At 55.0% G+C, this 23,622-nt stretch overlaps 3 protein-coding genes across 3 annotated transcripts; 2 read left to right on the forward strand and 1 right to left on the reverse strand.

The window, feature by feature from the left end:
• Positions 1 to 557: 557 nt before the first annotated feature.
• VOLCADRAFT_105235 (uncharacterized protein) lies at positions 558 to 6,335 on the reverse strand (the record flags this gene model as incomplete). Its single annotated transcript, XM_002951775.1, has 13 exons — positions 558 to 1,678; positions 1,962 to 2,097; positions 2,583 to 2,734; positions 3,100 to 3,265; positions 3,436 to 3,471; positions 3,752 to 3,865; positions 4,116 to 4,223; positions 4,609 to 4,716; positions 5,064 to 5,150; positions 5,332 to 5,394; positions 5,541 to 5,678; positions 5,779 to 5,853; positions 6,090 to 6,335. The coding sequence occupies 13 exons, from the start codon at positions 6,333 to 6,335 to the stop codon at positions 1,146 to 1,148; spliced, it is 1,962 nt and encodes a 653-aa protein (XP_002951821.1). The 3' UTR covers positions 558 to 1,145.
• Positions 6,336 to 8,992: 2,657 nt separating this feature from the next.
• Positions 8,993 to 12,906, forward strand: VOLCADRAFT_117957 (uncharacterized protein; the record flags this gene model as incomplete). Its single annotated transcript, XM_002951683.1, has 10 exons — positions 8,993 to 9,148; positions 9,305 to 9,356; positions 9,771 to 9,883; positions 10,236 to 10,415; positions 10,779 to 10,865; positions 11,122 to 11,216; positions 11,394 to 11,541; positions 12,003 to 12,105; positions 12,558 to 12,601; positions 12,799 to 12,906. 10 exons carry the CDS (start codon positions 8,993 to 8,995, stop codon positions 12,904 to 12,906), a joined length of 1,086 nt encoding a protein of 361 aa, XP_002951729.1.
• A 5,041-nt stretch (positions 12,907 to 17,947) lies between these two features.
• On the forward strand, positions 17,948 to 21,742 carry VOLCADRAFT_92366 (uncharacterized protein; the record flags this gene model as incomplete). The annotated part of the gene is made up of 6 exons (XM_002951684.1): positions 17,948 to 18,051; positions 18,401 to 18,460; positions 19,174 to 19,547; positions 20,022 to 20,087; positions 20,227 to 20,316; positions 21,681 to 21,742. 6 exons carry the CDS (start codon positions 17,948 to 17,950, stop codon positions 21,740 to 21,742), a joined length of 756 nt encoding a protein of 251 aa, XP_002951730.1.
• Positions 21,743 to 23,622: the final 1,880 nt, after the last annotated feature.

Raw genomic sequence — 23,622 nt, forward strand, 5'->3', positions numbered from 1 at the left:
CAGCTTGCCGTGCAAGACCTTCCGCGAAATTCTGCGGATCGAACAGATTTAATTGCCTTTGTAAGCTATAGTTCTATATACGTTTCCCAAGCGTGTAGCTCTACACGCCGCAAGACTCTTTGTGCGTCCTGAGGCACTTGTGACTTGTCCATTGTGCGCATGCCGAATGACCTCCGTGCTGCGTCGTCACCTTAGCGTTCCAGGGCCCATATGGTACATGTCGGCCTCAATAGGCGCATCAACGCTTGTAGCGGTCATCGCGCGTTCAGAAACTGAGCTGCTCTTTCGCAAGTCCCACGCTCGATATATATGGCCCCGACTGATCCCTGCTGGAAACCTTGCGCTACGAGCGGCTGAAACAGCTGCTGAAAGTTTAGGCAGTTGCCGTAAAAGCATCAAAATGCTTTGCCCTTCGGCAGCAGTCCTTTCGAAGCCCGTGATAGGTGGGTCGAACCTTGGCTAGCTGACGTTATATAAAAATGTTTTGTGAAGCTGTGCATATATACGCTTACGTCACCTTTTGACTGATGCCAGGTAGCTGCAAGTGCTACCGCGGGCAACGGTTTACCGTTAAACATCCAAAATGTATAGAGCAAACGCAGGACAGGCAAGGCCTGGATTACCGGAAGTCCAATCCCTCAGACCAGGAGAAATCCCGCTCCATGAATAAACGAAAACGATTAAGGTCACACACGGAGTCCGCCAAACATAGGTGCCAGGTTGGTGGCGCCCGATGCAACAACAGGTGATATTCGGGGCCCAAAGCCAAACTGCTCCCGCCGCACATCCGCCTTTCTTAAATGTACCACTAACCCAAGGCCACACTCGCGCCGCCACCCCGCGTCATGACGATATTTAGTGGGCGTGTCTACCGTACCGCCCTGATTCTCCTGCAACACTTCGCCACAAACCAAACCAACGAGCAACGACCGCGAGAGGACACAAGCAGGGAAGCCCCCAACACTAAAAACGACATGATCAGTACTACTGTATCCTCTTACCGTACGCTTCCTCAGCCCTCCAGCCCTTATCCCCGTAGTTGGCAAGTACGTATATACATACAAGCACTCAAACAAATCACCGGGGCAACCCGCCACCGCCGGGCCGTGCCACCACAGCGTCACTAAAACTGTACGGCATTTGCGCTACAGCCTATGCATACTAGCGGAGCGCGCCTGTATCTGTTCCCTCGTCAGCGGCATCTCCTCCTCGTCAGACTCGTCAATCATCTCGACTTCGTTGCCGCCGCCACCGCCGCCGCCGCCACCGCCACCGGCTGCGCCGCTGCCGCTGCCGCGACCCGCCGCCTTGCCGGCGGCGGCGGCCGACGAAGCCCCGGGACCCGCCGCCGTCGAGGGCAATGCGGTAGTCGGTCTGCTGCCAGATCCCGACACACGCGCCAGGCTGGACGAACGGCCCACTATCGTACCTTGCACGGCAATGATGGCGGCGGCGCGATGCTCCAGGAGGGCCAGTCCCGCCATGACGTGAGCGCATAAGGCCGCTGAGGGGTGCTGCGCTGGCGGGGCCGCCCCCGCAACAGCCCCGCCGCCGCCGGCGCTGCCGCCGTCGCTGACGCTGGACCGCTTGCTGCCGCCACTTGACACCGACGGCGCGGAGGCATCCCAGGCCTGCGCTGCCGCAGCGGCACCCAACCTCCGGAGGCACGTCAAGATGCCTGGCGGGCAAGGAGCATAGCAGCGGAAGCACCCAGCCCGTCATTGTCAGCCCGCCAGCCAACCAGACAGCCAGCGGCGCAGGTTCACCCACGGCGGCGGACTGTACGGCAGCTGCTCATACACACGAACCAACAGAGGGGACTCTCCCTACAGGCCAGACAGCATGTACGGTGCCGTAAGGGGTCCAATGCGCATGCCATACACACCCCGTCTGTGCGAAGTACTTGCGGCGCCAAACGCAGTACATCAATTTTCGCCGTGCCATATCCGTACCCGCCGTACCTGTCCGCAGCATAGCTAGCCGTCGCTCCATGGCTGTTCGTCTGTCTACCAGACTCTCAAGTCTCTTGACGGCTGCGTCCCGGCGACCCAGTACTTGGCGTATCGCATCGTGCTGCCGACCCACCACGGCATCCGCCTGGGGCCCAATCGGGGGGCCGGGACAGGGGAAGCCGGTGGGGAGAGGCAGGAACATACACACACGCACACACACGGACTAGACCTAAGCACGGATGTCCCAGGTGAGTAGGGGTTTTGAAACGGAGCAACATCCATCGCCCCCATCCCGGCCCAACCAATAAAATAAGACCAATCAAATACAAAACGCGTCCCACCAAACCTCCGCAACTGCCCCTCCCCCCGTCCCCCTGCCTTTCCACCGAACCCCGGTCCTCCTCCGCCTTCAACCCCCTGGCTGCCAGGACCTCAACCCCCACTCCCAACCCCACCCAGCCCGCCCCAAACACCCCTTTCATCACCAGCACAAACAACTACAGCAGCTGCCCCCAACTCCCTTCCTTACCCTCCCATTATTTGCAGCTTTAGACGTCGGCCGTTGTTCCTTTGTTTGATTACCCTCTCCCTCCCCCTCCCTCCCTCCTCCCCTGCCCCCCCCTTCCTCACCTCCAGCTGGCGCACCTCCGCCTCCAGCTCCCTGGCCTCCTGACCCAGCACCTGCATCCGCTCATTGGCCTCATTGCACGAGGTGAACAGCTCGAAGGAGCGCTGCTCCAGGGAGCGGTAGTGATCCAGGGCCTCTGGCAGGGAGGATACTCCTGAGTGGGGGGAAGAGGGGGAAGAAGGGGAGAGGGGAAAACGGACGGGGGAAGGGGCGGACAAGGGAAGGAAAGGGAAAAAGCAGGGTGATTGATTATGGAGGAGGGTTAAGGGGAAGGGACAGCGGAGGGTGGGGTAATAGTTGTGAAGGATGGCTGGTTTCGGTGCGCGAAGGGATGACAGAGGAAAGACCCCGCACCTGCCAGTCAGCACAATCCAGCAGCAGTCGCCGCCTCGGAGGTAACAACACCAGCCCTTTCCCCCTTCCTCGTTCGTGGTTCGTCTTTCCCTCTTCCCCCTTCCCCGTACCTACATACCTAGCTACCTACCTCCTCTCCTTCCCCTCCCTCCTCCACTCACTCACCCGCGGCCCTCTGCAGCTGCAGTGCCGCCGCCTCCACCCCCATACCCTGCTCAAGCGAGTCCAAGTCCAGTGGCTCCGAGGTGGCACCCCCGCCCCCACCCCCGCCCGCGCCGCCCTCAGTCGCCTCGGCCGCCTCCACCGCCCGCGTGAGTCGGGCGGCCTGGGCCTGGTGGGGCAGCAACAAGGGGAGGACGAAGAGGAGGAGGGGAAGGGGGCTGGGTTCGGTGTGTGTGTATGTGCATGTGCACGGGCGCGTCTGGCGTCTGCATCAATGAACAAGGAAACATCAGCGTGCGCGTGTGCTCGCATACATGTACGTCTGCATGTCTTACTTACACGCAGTAGAAGGGACGTCATATGCGTGTCCATGTCCTCCAAGAGCAGTATCATGGGGGGCGGCCCATGTAGGAGGGCCCCGGCGTGTACGGGCCTCCTGGGCCCTTCCCTACCTACCTCAGGCATCACATCGGGGTAGCGGCGGTGGCGGGTCCCCCCCGGGTGGGAGATAGCTCCCCATCCCGGTGCCAACCCGGGCCCCTATTGCTCCTCCTCCTGCCCCGCAGGTTGCAAATACCACTGTCCAGAAATACACAAACACAAACACACATACCGCCTGCTCCAGGTGACATTTCCCCCTACCCCCTTCCCCCACCGCCACCACCACCTGCAGCAGCTTCTCATCCGCCGCCTGGCAAGCCGCAAGCTCCCGAACCTCCGCCTCAAACGCAGCCGCCTCGGCATCCTCCGAAACCCGCAGAGCAGCCACCTGTATACCAACCAGCAACGACCAACGGCCATACAACGGGGCGACACCGGGCATCAAAGCACAGCACACGCAGCGCAACATCGGACGTGAGGAGAGCTCCGAAACCGACGCGATTGAGTACACGTGGCAGGTACGACAACAGCAGCAGTAGCAGTAGCAGCAGCAGCGAACGGGAAGAGATGTAAACCCCAGCACCCAGCAGTAGCAGTAGCTGAACAGCCTTCCCCCCCTCCTCCCCCCTCCCCCCCACCTGCGCCAGTGCCTCCTGCCTAGCCTCCTGAGCCACTCTGGTGACCTCATGCACCGCCAGCAGCTCGGCAGCCACGGAGGCCACCTCCCGCTCCAGGTGGGAGCGGACCTGAGGAGGGGGGCGGGAGGGGAGAGACGAACCACGAACGAGTGAAGCTGCTGCCAGGGGGGTTAGGGGCAGCAGCGAGCCACAACCGTTCAAACAGTGCAGTGGGAGCCGCTAACACGTGTGGTAGCTGGAGGACGACCAGTCCGAGCCGCAGCGCACCGCGCCAATACCCCCTGGGCCGAGCGAACCCTGGGCACCTGAGCCATAGACAGTGACCCCCGGTGCCCTCCAAACCCCACCTACCTACCTACCTACCTACCTACCTACCTCCCCACCGCCTAAATCCGTCTCACCCCGCGACACATCCCAAACCCATTCCCCTCCCCCTCCCTTCCTCTGCCCCCGTACACACATACATACACACACACACACGACACGGCCTCACCTGCTCCAAGGCTGCCTGTCTGCGTGTGGCCGCATCTATTTGCTGCTTGAGGTCCCTGTTGGCCGCGATGTGCTCGTTAAAGCGCCGGTGGGCCGCATCCAGCCGGGTCTAGGGAGGGCGGGAGGGAGGTGGCGGGAGGGGGTTAGGTAGGCAATGGATATGAGGCCAAGTAGCGACACGGGCAACCGCAGAGCGGCTATCATCAGCCAAGTTGTTGAATGTGGATATGGAGTGTGGCAATCAGGGTGCTGGGAGCGCGGTCGGGGGGTGGCGCGACTCGGCCGGGGTTCACACCTCCTCTTGAGCGGTCGGGTCTGGTCCCGGACCGGACCGACCTGACAGAGATGCCACGTGACGGTTTTGCCCCTGCCACCATTCCTTTCATCCAATCCCGCACCCACCCATGCACACAATACATACATACATATACACACACGCACACTGGCGATTCTCACCTCCAGCGCCTTGATCGCCTTCACCGGAGCCACTGTAACAGCCTGCGTGCCGCTGTGGCCGCCAATGTCCCTCCGGGCCGCCAGCAACTGAGGTGCAGGGCGGGCGGCGCGGGGCGGGGTGAGGGGAGATGAGGGAGGTGACGGGGGATGACCGGGTGGAGGTGCGCCCGTCCCCCTTCCCCCTTCCGCCGTACCAGCACCATTCCTCCGGCCGCCCAACCACTCCCCCCGGCCCCTCCCCCACCCAGCGCACCCTCCCTCAACTTACCTGCGCCTGAGCCAGCTCCACTTCCCGTTCCAAGCTCTCCAACTGCCGCTGCTCCACTTCAATCTGGCAGGACACCCCGGGGGTGGGGGCGGGGGGTCCCGGGGTAGGTGGGAGGGAGGGGGGAGGGGGAGGGAAACGGGCGCACTAAGCGGGAGGTTGGGCAAGGCCAACGGCAGGTAGGGTGGGGCCATTAAGACGTAGGGGCCCACTTTCATAGCCTGTGCACCCTGCAGTACGATAAATCTGATTTCAGATGGTTCTTCACTTCGCTTTATTCGCAGTGCTCCGAAGCACTTCCGAAGCGCTTTCACTGTGTTCAGTAATGCCCCCCGCGGCTGCGTGACGTCCTGAGCAGCGATCGGCACACGCGTGGCCCCCGTGGGTTGAGGAACCACAAGGCAAGGCAGTTCCGGGTACGACACGGTTGGCTTCTGCACGGCACCATACCTTTCTGCTGTACGTGTCGGCAACTTCCATCAGCTTGTCCGCACGCTCTGCCTGGGAGGGTGTGAGTCCCGCCGGCTGTAGCAGAAGAAGGGGAGGGAGATTCAGGCGGAATGCGGGACGGGAGCCTACTACCAGGGACGTTGGGGATTCAACGATAGCATGCGGGGGATCCTATGAGCGCGGCACCGGACCGGTCATCCAAAGACGCCCGAAGACGTTGCGCACATTTGGGATATAAGTTGTACACCACTATAGGTACACGGGACGGGTTCCCCGTTTCCGTTCGGTCTCTTGCGGATGACCTCTCTTACCTTGACCATGACGGAGGACGCGGCGGAGCCCGTTGCGACCAAAGCAGCCATCGCAGTGGCATCCGTGCTTCCAACAGAAGTGAGATCAGCCGCCAATCGCTGGTTCTCAGCTCGAAGCCGGTCGATGGTGGAGCGCTGGGATGCAATAATCCTCGACGCCTCATCTGTGCGGGTCTTGCGCAAGTTTTCGAGCTCGCGTATTCGAGTCTGAAGCTCGTGAACTAATGCAGCTCCGTTCGATGCCATTTTGTTGGTCCGACAAAACCGAAGACTGGCCTCCCAGCCACGGACTTCGCGAAGCTTACATCGCCATAAGTTATGCAGCTAATGATAATCTATTATGGCAAATGAGATAACATCTGAGAAGTTCATCTACAAGCTTTGCTTCTGTAGCTTCGAGTGACAATTCAGACGCCGACGGATGTTTTACGAAGCTTAACGTAAAATTTAGTATCGACAAATAATGATAGAAGTATGGAGTCTGAAGCGGAACTCCAAGTTGGCGAGCGACCAATGGGACGACCCATACACGGCGTTGGATTCGAGGATAGCCGGGCCCTTCCAGCCACTTGTGCTTAAGTTAGCTATATGTGCAAAATTATTCGGCGATCGCCATCTGTGGCAGATAGCCTTTACGCGGTCGGGCCTCAGCCAGCATGTTGTACCGTACCAGTTCCGCACCCGACAAATAGGCACTACAGTGAGCAGGACGGGAATGCAGGCAAGCTTTAAATCCTTTGTTACATTTGGTTAAGATTAAATATGACAATCCTGTGCTTCTGATGGCCTCCAAACGGCATCGGCCCTACCGACGATGCCCCTGCCGCCTCAGCCCTTCTCCCAAGCCCAATCTCACAGTCACCATCGTGCCACGCTGACACATAAACCATCAATAGACCCATGTGTCATTTCTCGAAGATCGAAGCCAGCTATCCTCTTTGCAGAGGCAAGGGCGATGTATGGCACACAGAAAACTGTTCTGGCCACCTGTAAGACGCGCTCTGCCATGTTTACCAGGTGAAATCAACAACTGAGGTCAACCTAACCATTGGACGTTTGTTTCAATAATTAATCCAGGTACCGTAACACAAAGCCCGAGGGGCCGTCTAATCCTGGCCGGAAGGGACAGCCTGCGGGTTTCCTTCCTCCAGCGCACCTGCCTTTAACGGCGTTAACGGTTCCATGTTCCCCCCCTCGCCCGGACATCACAGGGAGGCAGGGGAGGCCTGCAGCTAGAACTTCCTTGCAACAGGCGCCATGGTGCACCTTTAAAAGTATTGCGACGGGTTGCTTTCCGCGGGACCCGAGCGATGCAAGCACTCGTCGCAGATCAGCGGGCGTTCCCCTTGAGCAGTTGGCGGTGGGCACATAATGCGTTGCGTCCCCCGCAAGAGCCAAAAGGTACACTCATCACGCACATAAGGCCCACCGACGGCAGCATACTGAGATCATGGCATGCCTTTTAAAGTTTTGCAGGCGGTAGGAAGAGCCCTTATCGGGGAAGGCCTTGGGAGAGGACTGCGGGACGCCTCTTACCTACGGCAGCTGGATTGGACTTGGACAGCTGTTATGAACTTGCGCAGTTTATCTTTGACCATCCGCTCTGGCATGGACTCATCGCGCATCAGTGGCAAGAAGTACGTCACGTGGTATTCAGGGTTAAGAGAGGAGGCCTAGTCAGGCTCTATGGACCATTGGTCGTGCAAAGTGCTGGCATATGCAGCCAACTTCCCGCTGTAACCTCATCTATTCTCTTATGAAAACGAAGGGAGATGCAAGAGACTTCGTGCGGAGCTGCAAGGTTGAGCGCACTACTCAGTCACACTTGCGGTCTGGTCTGCATACACTACTGCAGTTGCGGTTCCAGCTACTGAGTTCGATTTCTGGGTTAACCTTTGACATTGTGGGGGCCGTGAGATTATGGCTAGCTGCTTTGATGTGGAGTTGAGGTCACAGTTGATGGACTGATACCCGCACTCTGGATTGGTAGCGACTGCTGAACCCTCTGTCTCTGAGGATTTTCGGGTGAAATGATAAGGAGGGATTCTAGACGGCAGAATCTTGCAGTTTGTATGGCGTAGTACTGTGTGGTACTGGTGATGGTGCTGTAGGGTGTTCAATCCTAGATGACAATCCAAATGTGTTTCAATTGGCCCAGAAGCCTCCCAATCTGTAACAACAGCAAGAACGGCAATACTTGCCGACATGAGGACACGCGCTCAGGCGATAGCTAGCGGCAACATGGGCCGTGGGGTCCTTGGTTACGATGCAAAGGCGGACTGTAAGCTGCAGCAAATGAAAGAGATGACATCACTCTTATCACCTGAAGGGCTAAATATGTTATCCATTAGACGCCGCGGCTCGGACACCGGATGCGGTAACGGTCGTGACCGTGTGCTTTCCAACTTCGCGGACCCGGTAGCAACCTTGAAGAACTACGCTACGTTATTTTGAACGTCCTCCAGTATCTTAATTATCCTGGGATACTGTTTTCCGTTTTCCTCTCGTACGCAACACCCGTCATGCCAACGTACACGTCCACGCCAGCATCATTTATAATCCAAAGGTGCATTGGTACGTGATTACTATTGAGACTGAGTATGCCTAAGACTCTCCAGTTCATCTATTCTGTTATACTTGCGCTTGGTTGGCAAGTCAACCGACATTTAGGGTTTCCTGCTAGCTGAAACGAAAACGAAACTACAATATATAGCAGCCCTTGAGAACGCTTATATCATCTTTAAAGTTTCAACGAAATCCTTGTGTCCGGAAGAACCTTAGACCAAGCTACGCTCTCCAAGGGCGAGTGGCACTTGAAGATGCTTTCCGGGAGCCTGCGACAGGGTTGTCTCAGGACTCGCCAGATGGCGCTTACTTCTAAAACTCTCTACCAGTGCCCAAACATGCTCACTCCACGTCAAACGGCGTCCCAAGGGATTAATGGCCATCTGTCAAATGCACATGGCCATCGCTCCACAACGGCTACCTCTGCGACACGCCCGGACGGTCAGCTGCGACTCCCCAAAGAGTTACTCATCCGCCTCACAGATCAATGCCAGGTGCGGTCGGCGTATCCAACGCAGCACAGCACGGGCCCTGGAAGTGGGCCCCCATAGCGCCTACCTGGCACCGACAACCGAGAACCGACTTGCCCTCCTGCACCCCGCCTTGAGCAAGGTAAATTGTATCACCTGCTGTCTATTTCCCCCTTGCAGGTCCCTCCGGCCACCCTGCCCTTTCTTCACCAGGTCCTGGAGCTGTACGCAGGTGTGAAGGGGGAGGGAAAAAGGGGACGAAGCTAGAAGGTAGAGCTGTAAAAACGCCTGCAGGGAAGGGGGAGTGTCAGGGAAGAGGGACCATCGCCGTTACCAAAGGCCCCAGCGCATTCGGTGGATAGTGAGGTGGACCCGTGTACGTGCGAGGGACTTCGGAAAATCGCCATCCAGCCAGGAGCTGAGGAACAGTTAGGGTGATGGCCGCCTGCCCGTCCTCCCCCTCTTGAGCGAGAAGACAGCCACACTCACTGCCGAGCACCCTCTTCACCCTGGTGGCAGGGGATATCACTTTGTCGCCCCTGCCTTCGTGTCCCCATCGGGCCCTATTAGTGGTGAACCGGCCTCCCTGGACGGCACCGCCCCACCCCACCGCCCCTCTTTTCCCCCCATCTCTGAACTACTTCAGAGCGCACCCCGGGTCTGCACACTGTGGTGGAGGGGGTGATGCGGCCCGGCTACATGGGCCTCACACCAGGGGAGACCCTGGGGCATGACCACTTCGCGTTCAGGACGTTCGGGGTGAGTACGGGCACTTATTGAACTCGCTGGCGTACACTCCACAGGTTCCACACTCACGCATCGTTGTCAAACCAGAACATCAGTTCCCACCCCCTAGGAGCTCTTCCCCCCTAACGCACCTCCCTCTCCCCCCACGCACCTCTCGCCTCCCAGGCAACATACAACTCCCTGGCTGCTTCGCAGTCTCCCCCTCACACCGCCCCGAAGCCACTTTTGGGGCGCTGGCAGTTGCTTCCTTCCTTCCTTCCTTCTTTCCATTATTTTCGCACGTAATATTCCCCCTCCCTAGCCCCTGGACATGCGCCTGGATCTCCTCCCTCCCTCCCTCCCTCCCTCCTCCCTCCCCCCACAGGTTCCCGGGCTGGGCATATCCTCCCTGGAGCGCATCTTGCTTCCCCTGGGCTACCAGCGGGTGGAGGACCCGGGGGCTCCGCTCACCTTCCCGGCCAAGAAGCTGGTGGCCACTTGGTTCATGGCGAAGGACCCACGGGTCAGAGCGGTGCTGCCCAGGGTCTTTGTCAGTGAGATACAGGTGTGTGGTCGGAAGGGGGAGGGGGAAGGCTGGGAACGGAGGCGGATTGGGGGGGGGGTTGCGGTGGGAGGTAGTCGGTGAGTAAACACCGGGTTGTTTTGGGACGTGATAGCGAATGTAGGGTTTGCGGTGGCTTCTTCCTGTTGGGTTTCGCGTGCAAAGCTGTGGCCGATCGGTGCTGCGGCTGCTGCTGTTGCTGCGACGGCTGTTGTTGTGGTATTGCTCCTGGTGCCGCTGACTGTGTCCTGATGACCTGCTGCTGCTGCTCGCCACTATTGTTCAGGTCGATCACTTCAGGATCCACTTCCATATTCCCCCCGCCCCTTTCGCCCTTCGCCCCTGTCTCCCACCCCAACCCCCCAGGTGGAGAAGCTGTCTCCCGCGGCGCGGGAAATCATCCTGGGGACCACGGGGTGGGCGGCTGGGGCGGGTGAGGCGGTGCAGGTGCAGGTGAGCGACGGGTCCCACCCCGACCCTAATGGGGGAGGAGAGCGCACCGAGTAGATCAGACAGGGCATGGGGGGTACTTCTTGGGGCAAACGGGTGGACTACCATTTATCACTGCCACCATGAGGCATTGGACCTTTCTGTCGTGACGACGATGATATGTGGATGATGAAGATCATCCAACTGAGCTTGTTTCCTCGACCGCATACATCGGCCTACGTCATGCCTGGGAGATGGTAACACGTCCTGCTGGTGACAGGTCCTTACGGCGCTGCTGACTGGTACGGCACCCTGGCCGCGACCCACCCTGGAGCAGTACGAGCTATTGCTGAAGGAGTCGGAGTACGCAGCTTGGTAGGTTCAGTTGGGTTTTGCAGGTGGTTTGCGCTTCCCTGTTCTGTTCTGTGAGCCCTGGAGCCCTTCGTGGTGACACCGACTCTCTCATTATCCTGCTCCTGCTGCTGCTGCTGCTGCTGCTGCAATTTTTTCCTCCTGCCGCCGTTACCTCTGCTACTGCTCCTCCTGATGCAGGGTGCTTGCACACGGCTACAGCCTTAACCATACGGCACTTGCGCTGCACCGGTTACCGGGTGTGGGTCCCTCCCTGGACATGGATGGCTTCGTCAGGCAGCTGAGTGGCGCTGGGATGGCCATGAATGCGGAGGGCGGCCTGGTCAAGGTGGGTTGGAGGAGCGGGCGAAAGGGACGTACGGGGGCGTAGCTGTGTATGGAACAGCGTCTTGGGCCTCTTGCTGCCGGAACGCACCCGCATGGCACTTGGATGGATGGACGGATGGGTTTACAACGCCCTGAGCTAATGATGTACACGATACTGAGCTAACAAGGAGGATAACAGGCATATGCAAACGTGTATAAACGTTTTAAAAAGATGCGCACGTGTGTGCGGTGTGTGTGTATGGATGTGTGGGTGTTTCTTTCTTGCAAGTGCCGCTTGCCACCGGTGGGCAGTCAACGGTTAATTCTATATCTTTCGACGCCGACAGAGCTGGTACTGGTATTGCCGAGGCAACTGCTACTTGCCTGCTGCTAGCGCTGCCGTGCGAGAGGTTGCTGCTACTACTGTTGCTACTTCTACTGCTACTGCTACTGCGCCTGCTGCTGCTGTTGCTGCTGCCGCAGGTGAGCCCCGACGGGCTGCTGCTGCAGTGCTCTGTGGTGGCGGACCGACGACCGTTCGAGTTCTCGTGTGGTCAGCAGCAGGACATCGCGGCAGCATACGTGGGTACGTTGTACGGCAGCTGTAGCTGTACTGCACAGGGCTGGACAGACAGCCCTGGCAGGGGCCGGGGCCCGGGCAGTGATTGTGTCATGGTTCGGGTCACTGTGCGGTCCGACGCAGGTTCTTATAGCGCCATGAATACATACATACATACCTACATGCATAAATTTGCCGCTGTACATTACTGCACTGCACAGGCTGCTGCCAAGGTTTTTTATGACGCCCAGGGAACCCCTCACATGGGGCCGTGCGTCAAGAAATAGGAAGTCAGTACCTGGAGCTGGGAAGGTGCTGTCCTGCTCAGTTTATGAAATATACCTGGTCACATATTTCCATGGCGGCTTCCACCCACGCACATACACAGGGCCCCTATGCTGCGTGGCCTGATTGCCTCATTGCCCAATTCATCGAAGTCTGTGCTCTATGTGTTGTGACCTGTCCTGCCCGCGGTGCAGAGTTCGTAAAGCGGTTGAGGTTGCCCCGGTTTGCGCATCTCAAGGTGAGGCGTCCGACGGCAATGGGTTAGAATTTCACATGCCCTAGACCGCCTCTGCGGTCAGAACGCTGTGCTAATACATGATATGAAATGCGGAATGAGGGAAGCAGTGACTGATGATGCAGAGGATGTCGTCATAAGGCGATTCTGTGTTTCCAAGCGTTCCTTTTCCTGACCATGGGTTGGATATCTTTTTGCAGGACGAGGAGCTCAGAGAAGAGCATTTGCGTGATGGCTTTGAAGTGGGCAACGCGGATCGCATTTTCGAATCCACAACGCTGGCCGCCACCGGCGCTGGTAGTAAATAAAACGTTGTGGGTTAAGGAGTTAGATGAGAAGTCTTAACGCGCACATTGGAAAGATCATAACTCTTTAATATGTGCTTACAAAATAGCCGCGGTCGACAGGATTCGAACCTATGCGGGAGATCCCATCTGATTTCGAGTCAGACCCCTTAACCACTCGGGCACGACCGCTCATGTCAACTTTTGAGTTTGGGACCAATCTATATAAGTGTCGTTAACATTAAATGTGAACTCCAAAAGAGTGGCAACCAAGCCTTGGCGCTTGGCGCGCAATATGGAATTGCTCTGTAAGTGGTGGGCTACCAAACGTACCTGTGTGCATGTCGTGGAGGGATGTGTACAATTGTTGTGCTTTACGCTGCTATATATTGTCATGTGAAGTTAATTGCTTTGTTACTTGAACAGAGCTTGCAATGTGAACGGTTCTGCTATAGAAAAGGGTAAATAATATTTGCAATTGGCGCAGTTACAGAAATCCGAAATAAGGTAGCGAAGCGAAGTATACCTAGGTGACGGCCTTGTTAGTTCGTTAGGGTGTGTTCACATGTAGTCCAATTGAGAGTCTGATTGGGAGTCCGATTCGGGGCGGCTTTCTGAATTGTGTTCACATACGATTCGCGAGGTGCCACCGCGCCCAGCTGAAGCTCCGCGGCTACGCCCCATCACCCAAGGCAAGCCAGCATTATCTAGGAACAGAACAGTATAAGTATCGTTTCTATGGCGAAAATTATCACCAGGCTTGTACATACATAGCTGCAGGAGTTCGTGAAAAATGCTCGGTGCGCTTTGCGTGAATTAACAATTGGAAAATGTTCCTATAGTATTGTAATGGTAATTATGAGAAACGGTTTGTTAAACAACTTTGTTTTGAGAAAGAAAACTGTGAATCACGTCGAATCATACCCGAAGAGGCCCCCCCGGACCCCAATTCCGATTCGGGTCCAATCAGGTCCAATTCAGAGTCCAATTCGCATGAATCAACCCTGATTCGCCCACATGTGAACACGTCCTTAGTGTGTCGGGTGGCCCGGCAGGATGAGCAATACAATATAAGAGCACTACGTATGGAAGCCAACCGCTGGAAGGCTTTTAATGCTTGTGTTTAATAAGAAACACTGTTGAATACTTCAGAAACTGAATGAATGCTGGGATGTAGTTCTCTCTGCTTCTGTCATTTCCCTGACTAAATTACTTGTCTTGCTTGGGATAAGCCTGTTGCCTAACAGTTATGTAATTACATCATCAAATACGCATATATGCCGCTTCGGAATGCCTGAAGTGCGCTGCTGTACAGTTGTCGCGATGCGTTCTCTTTTAGTGCTGCACGTGGCACGTGTCTATTCATAGTAATCGCAGACCTAAATTCTTGACCACTGACTAAATGAAATATGCGAAGGCAACTGCTGAAGTAAACATGTACGCCATGTTGAAACGGTAGTCTGTTGAATCGCAATTCCATAGCTCGCTTGACGAAAAACAAGGGGTTACCGTGGACACGCGCCGCCATCGGCGTATGAGACAGGCTAACGTGTTCAATCTATGCAAACTTGTACGGACTGCAAACCACGGAACCCTCAACGATAACGTACGTGGGCTTACTACAGCTGTCGCGTCCGAGGTTAGAGCAGGAATGGCAGGAAGCAGACGTTTGGAAGAAGCCCTTCATACGACTCACGGGCGGAATACTTCATCCCTACTTCATAAAAACCTTTGGAGCCGCCCCATTATAGATCATATTTGAGCGTCTCTTCGTACAAATGCCCAAAGATGCCCAAAGGATTAGAGGAAGAGGTTCCACGGCACTTGTAACAGCAGATACGAAGTCCATCATTTAGACAGCGAAGTGCTTATAATGCCATAAGCATTTACTCACCATATCCTGCTCTACCCATCAACCCCGATCACCTGGATGTCACCCGCTCAACCATGCCGTCCTGCAATGCTGCTGCACCTTTCCTCACAACCCCCGGGCCACCTGTGCTATTTCCGCGTCCTATGTCGTAAGCCACCACGGATGCCCCCCTGAACCCTGAATCCTGCCCCTAGTTGCTTCGAGCACCCTATCACCATCACCTCCTTGGGTAGACCTTTCCTGTCACCATCACTTTCCACTGCTGCATCACCGACCCCACCATCCCCACTTTCGTAACTGATCGGACTGATGGACATCAACGCATCCTCGTTGATGTTTGCTGGGGTGGCCTTTCCTGCTTCACATACCACACTTATCATGGTCCCTCCATGCCTCGTTGCAAACGGCAGTCTTCTCGAAGCCCATATCGTAAGGAGGCCCCGGTTTCCATGCATGATGGCAACTCCAGCTTCCACAGTTGCAGCATCTGCTTCTCACAGCATCTCAAGCCCTAGCGGCAGTGCATGCCACTGTTGCACCCACCAGAGGCAGGATTATATGCAGCAACACAGATCAATGCCTGAAATGATTCACGTGAAGAGATAACGGCACCCTATCCATCAGCTTTAATGCAAGCTAGCTAGCTAGCTGGACCACCCTAGGGCACTAGAAGCAGGAACGTCTCCGTAGCCTTAACCCAGGGCGCTCATGGAGGGGCTAGAGGTAACTGATCTACTTTCACTCCTACGAAGCACAGCCAGCAAACCTTTTAAGCCATCTGTTGTAGATGCGTACCCTTCTTACTTCAGAGGTGGTCAGAACTGCGTTGTAGTTGAGGCAGCGGCTCGTCTCTGCAGGTCATTCAGCGAAGATAGACAGCGAGCAATCTTATCACAAGGGAGGGCGGGGGTGAGGAACATAGGGAGAGCCGAGTTGTCAGGCTCCACGCAGGGCAATCGTCTCTCCAGTTGCTGGTCGAACGTTATCAGGAGGGAAGATATCAGATATGCTCCTAAAGTATAGGAAATAATCATAGCCACTCGGCACGCAAGGCGCATAAAGATGAAGCTACCTAGCCAAACTCGACAGAGGTGTAAGAAGCGTATGCTTACTAGATTTCATTGGTACACGTTCCTTTTTTGCAACGATGCGCATGGATAGTATTGTAAACTGAAGCACAAGGGGCAAGCGCACCGTTGACGGCGCACTGTTGACGCACCGTTGACCAAACTCCCCGAACAGCCATAACAGACGGTAAACCTGGTAGAGCTGGCGAGAAGGAACAGAGTTGCGGCAGTGTTGTCGTGTTGTAATCGCCCTCGAGAATTCCTTTGATGTTTTTGCTGTCAATATCCCTGATAACACTAGGTACGGCAATACACACCAACAGCGGTGCTGCCTGTTGCTGCCAGCACAGCTGCCGCACTGGGGCCTCTGCGCGGTGTGAAAAGGGAAATTGATAAACGGGACGGTAACAAAAACTAAATCCTGTAACAATGTCTGCTTAAATATCGTATCAATCTCCTTGTCGCCACCTATGTGACGCAATTGTCCTTCCTGCAGTGATGTAACTACTGTGTGTAAGGTAAGCAGGGGACAAGCCGCAGAAATTCGAGCACGGCCTTGCTGCCAAGGCGTGTGCCATCCGCTGCCTGCCGAGCAGATTCTTAGGGAGCCCTCTTGGAGGGGGGGACGACAGGGTTGTGAAATCCGGAGGTTCTATGGGAGGACGAGGCAAATATGAAGGCGACCACACGCTTCCTTTCCGTTCAACTGGTCGGTCCCAATCAAGGTGGCCTTCCGGCCATTCATACGCTGCTCTTCTCCGATCTGTGCTTTAATGGACCGAGCCGCGAATTATGTGCGTTCCCATTACACCAACTTTTAAATGTTTGCCTATCGTTACCATGTGCGTGTGTGTATGTGAATGCTAAACGACTAGTCTGCTCAATGCTCAACGCCATGGTTAAGCTGCCACTATAGCTACACTATAGTGTCCAGTAACCCTGCTGCAGCTTCCGCCATAATCCGTCTGGTCTGGGTTGACACTACTGCAATTAGCGGTTTAAGGTCCTGGGTTCGATTCCTGGGGAGACCCCCAAATTAGTCGGGAGTGCGAGATTATGGCTAGCTGCTGAGATGTGGAATTGAGGTCACAGTTGATGGACCAGATTCGCACGCTGGATTGGTAGCGATTGCCGAACCCTCCGTCTCTTCGGGTGTTCGGGTGAATGGATGAGGAGGGGTCCCTGAAGGCTGGATCCGCCGCCTTGGACTTACAGTTCGTATGGCGAAGTACAGTGTGGTAGTGGTGGATGGTGCTATAAGGTGATAAATGATCTAGAACTGACAATGTGATAAAGCGGCCCAGAAGCCTCCCACTCTGTAACATTACATTACATTACATTATAATCCGTCTTAGGATAACGATGCATCGCGGCATGCCTAAAAAGTTGCATTTCATCCTCTCCCATGACTTTTCGCGCTACCCTTTTTGCGAATGAACCGCGACGGCCCTCCGCGAGGGACTCGCAGCTTGTCGTTTCCTTTCAATGGTAGTTTTGCGAAATTTTCTAGGTGGGAAGCGCCAATTCCTTATACTCACATACTTCCATGCGAGAACTTGCAGATTTATCAAAAGAGAAAGTGCACGCGCAACCGCAATTGGGGGCCTCCTCAACGTGGATGGGCGTTGTAGTGTTGCGGACGCGACATTGGCGCCATTGTGTGATGCGATCCTAAGGATCTGTCCAACGATATCGGAAGGGAAGCTAGTGCGCATTATGTAGAAATACCTATATCGTTAACCGTTATGTGATTGGCCAGCAGGCCTATGCAGGTCGGACACCTGATACGTTTCACATTGCCTCGAGTGTAGGCTCCTACAAAGACATGCACTTCTTCTCTGCCATATGTATATAGAAATATAAATCATAGTATATGCAATTACCAAAGCCTGATTTGATAGTCAGGTGTCAATCATCGGTCCAATCAGCACAGTCTGTATTGGATTTGTCAGGCGGTTTCGTTTTCTTGGTCCTGCCGAGCGGGATCTTGAGTACAGCAAACCGATGCAGACATGTATAAAGATATAGTAGCTCATTTCTCCTGTTACAAGTTGAAAATTTGCATCGTATACTAACTTAATCATTTCTTGCTGACAAAGTACCCTCAAAGAAACACTGTGTATTCATGGAGGACGACTGTGGCCGGCCCTGGAACGATCCACATCCATTTGGCAGACCACTGAGGCCTAAGACAAAAGTGCTGGAGCAGCAGGGGCCCGCGGTTGATCGGTAGGTGACCGCGCTGGGACCGAGGCATAGGCAGACAGACTGTCCTGTGTCCTAGGCCTGTGGGAAATATTGGCCAGCTTCCTCCGGGAGACAAGATATGATATCAGTTTTGTTACAATTTGTGTGCAAGGAATGTTTTCTACTTTTTTAGAGCGATGCGACGCAGTTCTGATGCGGGGATTTGCGCATGGCGGCGCGTACAAGAGCAACGCATGAACAGACAACCCCATGAAAATGTGTCATCTGGAACTTATCGTTATTCCTCGCATCTTTAGCACATAATCATATCATAATGGTGATGTGACAAACCTACGCGCATCGATTTTCAATGATTCCACTGGGGATGCAGGCTGCAGGTTGAAGCCACCGAGAGGCAAGTTCCCTGGAGGGACGATTACAATGAGGCAAGGTGAGACCGGCGTCACTGGATTTGGGTAATTGTCGTGATCTCGCGACGCGAACATTTCTCGATACGTTGTCGATCCGTCCTGGGGCCCCGGCCTTCCTAATCCCGGACAAACTCGCCTCCTATGCTAGTCCGTCCAAATTGCTCTTATATCTACTCAAAATAATTTTACTTTTCGCCCTAATTAAAGAGTTTTGGACATAACGCCTTGCATCTATCTTAAATGATTCAGTTTGGGGTGGAGTTGCAGCAGAGTTCCTTTGTTTTAAAACTTCATGCGGTATGTGGTAGTAGTAGATACTGGACCCACTATTGAATTTTTCTTTCCACCGCGTGGCATCGCCCTGATCTTTCGTCGTATCTATCCTGCACGGGCACAACGACTGCATTTCATTTTCGTAAGATCGACATGTAGCCAACGCGTTCACCGCGTTCAGTCTGGATGACAGAGCTTAATATTAAATTATTGCGGCTTGGGTGTGGTCACCTTGAATGCAGGTGCCTGCGTAGGTTGGGTGTCTTGCTGGGCTGGGTTGCACTCGGTGCTGGTGCTGATGCTGACGCTCCAAACAAAAGATATTGTAAATTGTTGGAACCAAACCGAAATCATGTCCGGCGAGATATCGCATGATTGTGTAATATCATATTCCGCTAAGCCTATCTGATTAACTCCTCCCCATTAACTTAACATTTCCAACTCTCAAATCCGTGGACAGGCCCTGCGAGGTGGCGGTCATCTCCGGCTGCGGCATGTGCGGGCTGGTCAGGGCGCTACCGGGCAACACAGCCCAGGGCCTTCGCTCAAGCTTTCGTCGAGCTGTCCGCGCCGTCACAGCATGTCATGGTGTGCTACGCCGCCTGCCACCGCGCCGCCGCCGCCATCCCCCGGCGAACAGCGGCATTGGCGATTCTGTCGCCACTGCTGAAGCCGCTGCCGCCCCACCCAGCTTCACGCTTAACGATGAGCTAGCCGACCGGTACCGCACCGCGCCCTCCAGCCCCCGAGCCTGGTCCAGTATCGGACATGGCGTCTTCGCGGCGCCTTTTCACGGCACCGCCTGGCGTTCTTCCGCTAGCCATGTGGGCACGTGTGAGCTGAATCTGACAACCGTCCCAACTACCGCAAGCTGGATGAACCACCGTTTAAACGATCACCATCCATCTAACGGCCCTAGCTATGCTGCTCCCGTGGCGGCGGCAGCTGCGGTAGCTACCACCGCAGTCCGATTCAATAACCCAAGCTCGGTATTCCATGTCGCCAGTCTTCAGGCGCCCACCCCCGCGCCCACGCCCGCACTGACTCCTACCGTCTCCGGCGGCGTCACCGCTACAGCCACCGCCGCAACCTCCGCTGCACCTGCTGTGCCTGCTGTAAACACCGTAGCTCATGGCGCCAATGGTGGTGGATTGAGTCGCAGTAGCAGCAGCGACAGCAGCTACTGCTGCAGCATGATGGGTCCGACTGCGTCTGTCCGCAGGTCTTTTGAGTCCTCTTCGTCGCGTGCTTTATCATCTCGTACAGCGTCCCTGGCATCGCCGTACATCATGTCTCCCATGTCTTCAGCCCCATATGTCTGTCCAACAGCAGGGGAGGCAACGCCGCTGCCGGCGCAAATGCAGTACGGCGGCGGTACGTACATGCTACCGGGCGGGGTGTGCACGTCGGCAACGCCGCTGCCGGTGCTTCAATTGCCTCTGCGGGCAGCGCAGCAGCCGGTCGGTTGCAAAGACGTTGTACGGGAGGAGGGATTGCCATTGTTGCCGTACAGGGCATAAAGTAGAGCTCCACTTGGCGAACCCTGAATTGTGCCTGCATGCCGGGTTAACTGACAACTGTCAACGCTACAGCTACAGGGGGGGTGAGCCGTAGTATGATTTCCTACATCTACGGAATGCGGCGGCGGTGTGGACGGCTAAGCCCATTAGCCGTTTAGTCATCTCCGTCCATTGCCATTGCAAGCGCAGGGCTGATGCTGCTTGTGGTGACGGTGATGGTGTTGATATCCTAGTGTTGTATGTTGTCATCAGCAATCGAATCAAGCGAGGTTGTTATATCGCTCGTATGACTGCATCGACTCCGCGCCGCGCCCGCAAGGTGGTGCAGGATGTGTTTCGGTGCCCAATTTAACGCATCGTTTGTCATATACGTACGCACGTCATTAGTGGGTTGGGGATTATTTTGTGTGGGTTGGGGAAGCAGATATATTGGTATACGATATGTGGTATGCGGTATGAGATACGCGGACACGGGGCTAAACATGGGCCCTAGGGGAACGGGGCGACCGGCGAGAGACCGGAGGCACACACGCAAAGCGTGCGCCATGTCACATGCAAAGGGGTGGGAAGCCGGCGTGAAGATTAGCTGGATTGGGTTGGATTGGTTTCCCTCAGCTCTGGAAGGTCTCCTCTCTCGGCCCAGTGGAGGTTGTGGAAGTGGGTTACAGGGTGATGCGAGGGTGTTCCTGCGGTATGCTGGTGATGCCTTTTGTGTTAAGTGCCATGCCTATTCCTGGCCATTGCCGTACGGCTGTACAGCAAGGTACGGCGGGGTTTCGGTGAATGGTGACCCCCTGAGAAGCTACGCGGTAGGCGCCATGCGCGTATGGTACTGTCATACCCTAAGGTTATTGGATCATTATAAGTTTCTCCTCCGTGCAGTAGGTAGTAGTAAAAGTGAGTAGCTGTACGCGCCAAGTACGGCGCATGGTTTGCGTGTACAATGTGAACGGCAGCCTTATCCGATTGGCATACGCCGACCTGGTGTGTGTGTCTCCACCGTTCCATCCATTTGCGAGCCGGCGCACCGCCTCTGTACGCCCCACAATTTTGCACACAAGATGTGTGGCTTTTGCAGAGGAAAATGAGAGGGCCATTGTTATTCGTTTTTATTAATGGAAACCGTCAGACGATGTCATGGCCCACGCGGTGGAAGAGTTTATTGGATGTATGTGTGCTATGTTTGGCAGTTTTTTTTAGAATGGTGGCGAATTAGGGGAGATTTTATGTGTTGGCGCGGCCGAACGACGGTGGCGATTCCCATACGAAGCTTCATCACAGCTTCTGTTTAGTTCCGTATTTTTGTGTGGATTGCGATGTTAAGGCTGTCGTGCTGTGAGACAGATAAGGTATTCGCAACGGCGCGCCAAGTCTGTATAGCGAAAGTTATTTACGCCCGCCTTGCACATTGTGCCGTGTGCTGTCTGCCCAAACCCTAAACTAACAGGGGAGGTCAGTCCGACGGGGGCGGGAGAAGGGGGCCAGTGTCTCATTGTGCCTCCAGTATGAGCTGAGGTTTTTATGGAAGTAGTTCTTCAAAGGGTTAGGTTGTTCAAACTCGTAAAAAAGCTGGAGAAAAAGGGTAAGAAGTTGATCCTATGACCCATGGTTCAGTGCATGGTTGCTATTTGTGAATCGGAAGTAACCATGTCCTCAGAGTCTCCGGGATGGTTTAAAAGTGGTGGATCCGTTGGCACTGTACTTCTGAGCGGTAGCCGTAGGCGTCGTACTTCTTAGCGGTAGCCGTAGGCGCCGTACTTCTGAGCAGTAGCCGTTGGCACATTGCATTACATTACAATACACATTTCTTTATTGGTGACATACCGTGATTCGTTTTGAAGCATGAAGTTTGGGTCGACTAGATCACTTATTTCGCTGCAGTGATGTTGAATATGTATTTGAGGCATAGAACGGAGGATATTAGAAGGAATTAAGTTAAGTTGAAGTGTAAATGTTTGATAGGTACACTATTTTCAAATTGCCAGTGGGTGAACACAATACTATCTTTCGTGAAATTGCCAAGTGTAACAACCTAACACCGTTTTTTTAAACTCCGCAAATGCCAACCATGGTAACCTCTTGTGTGGATGAAACCCGCCTCGCCCACTACAGTACCTCGCACTCGGCACGCACGTCTTTTTACACTTCCCTCAGGCCCTCAGTTCTTCTGCGTCGCCACTGCTGGCACATCAGGCGCTGTGCCGCCATCAGGTCAAGGCATGGACGAGGCCGAAGTTCTCCATCATCCTGTGGTCGCCACTGCAGCCCATTCGCCATCGCATGGCGCGAACGGGTCCTTCCTCCTCCCCTCCTCCCCTCCCCCCCTACAACTCCCGGGGGTTGGTTCCGGAGGCCGCTGCCTCTACGGACCAACCAGTCAGGACACTGCCTGCATCCACTGCCGCAGCCGATTCGCCCGACATTCGTACTCTTTGGGTCCTGCCGTTTCCTGTGATAACCTGCCCGCATGGAGCATGGCGGTGACTGGAAGCGAGTCAACCAGCTGTACGGCACCGCGTAGACGTGCGTTTATATATAGGTTAAAGTGTACGGGCCGCAAGATAACTCTCAGTACGATACGGAATTGGCGGTGCCAGCTAGGAAGGTTCCAGAGAATTCATGACAGCCCTCAGGTACCCAACCCCTAGCGAGGTGTAGGATCTGGGGATATAACCCTGTCTGTCTCCAGTTTCCACCATCACCTCACCTCTCTGCACATATGCGCATACAGACCGACACACTCTCAAACACAGTAGGAGTTCTTATCACAGTAAGCCAAATGATTCGGAATGATTTCCCAGCACCCACCGGCATCTTGATCCTAAACCCCCACACCTTCCCGGACTTCTTAACCTTCTTTGAACTACGTTCGTTGTGCTCCCGGGGGGCAGTGTTTTTTTTCGTAATATATTACTTTTTTGGGAATAAATGGGGGTCTGAGCCTGGAAGAAATGGAATCGTTGGTCAGTTGGCCGTACTGGTTCATTACTTCGGCCATAAGTCGACCCAAATGCCTTCTGCACATATAAAGCTGAACATTTGGAGCTTATGCACTACTTATATATAAAATTTTTGATGATGTCACCATGAGACGGCCCGCTGTTGCATTCAACTTAGGTCAAAGGGGCATTCGTTCATTCTTGACCAAAGCAAACGGCTCAGAAACTCCGCAGACGCAATGTTCGATTCCCCGTGTCGGCGGTTTTCATCTCCACGACCGAGGTTCTTCATGGTGGTTTCGCTGAACCACCATCCTAGAACACTTGTGTTCACCACCTCTTCAAGGACACCTATTTGCGCATGCTTGCCTGGATACATATCCATAAAACATCAAAAGATGAAACCGAAACCTGGTATCACACCTGGTATCCAAGGATGTGGTATGTCAT

Source organism: Volvox carteri (genome assembly GCF_000143455.1).
Source record: "Volvox carteri f. nagariensis unplaced genomic scaffold VOLCAscaffold_25, whole genome shotgun sequence".
NCBI classification, from domain to species: domain Eukaryota; kingdom Viridiplantae; phylum Chlorophyta; class Chlorophyceae; order Chlamydomonadales; family Volvocaceae; genus Volvox; species Volvox carteri.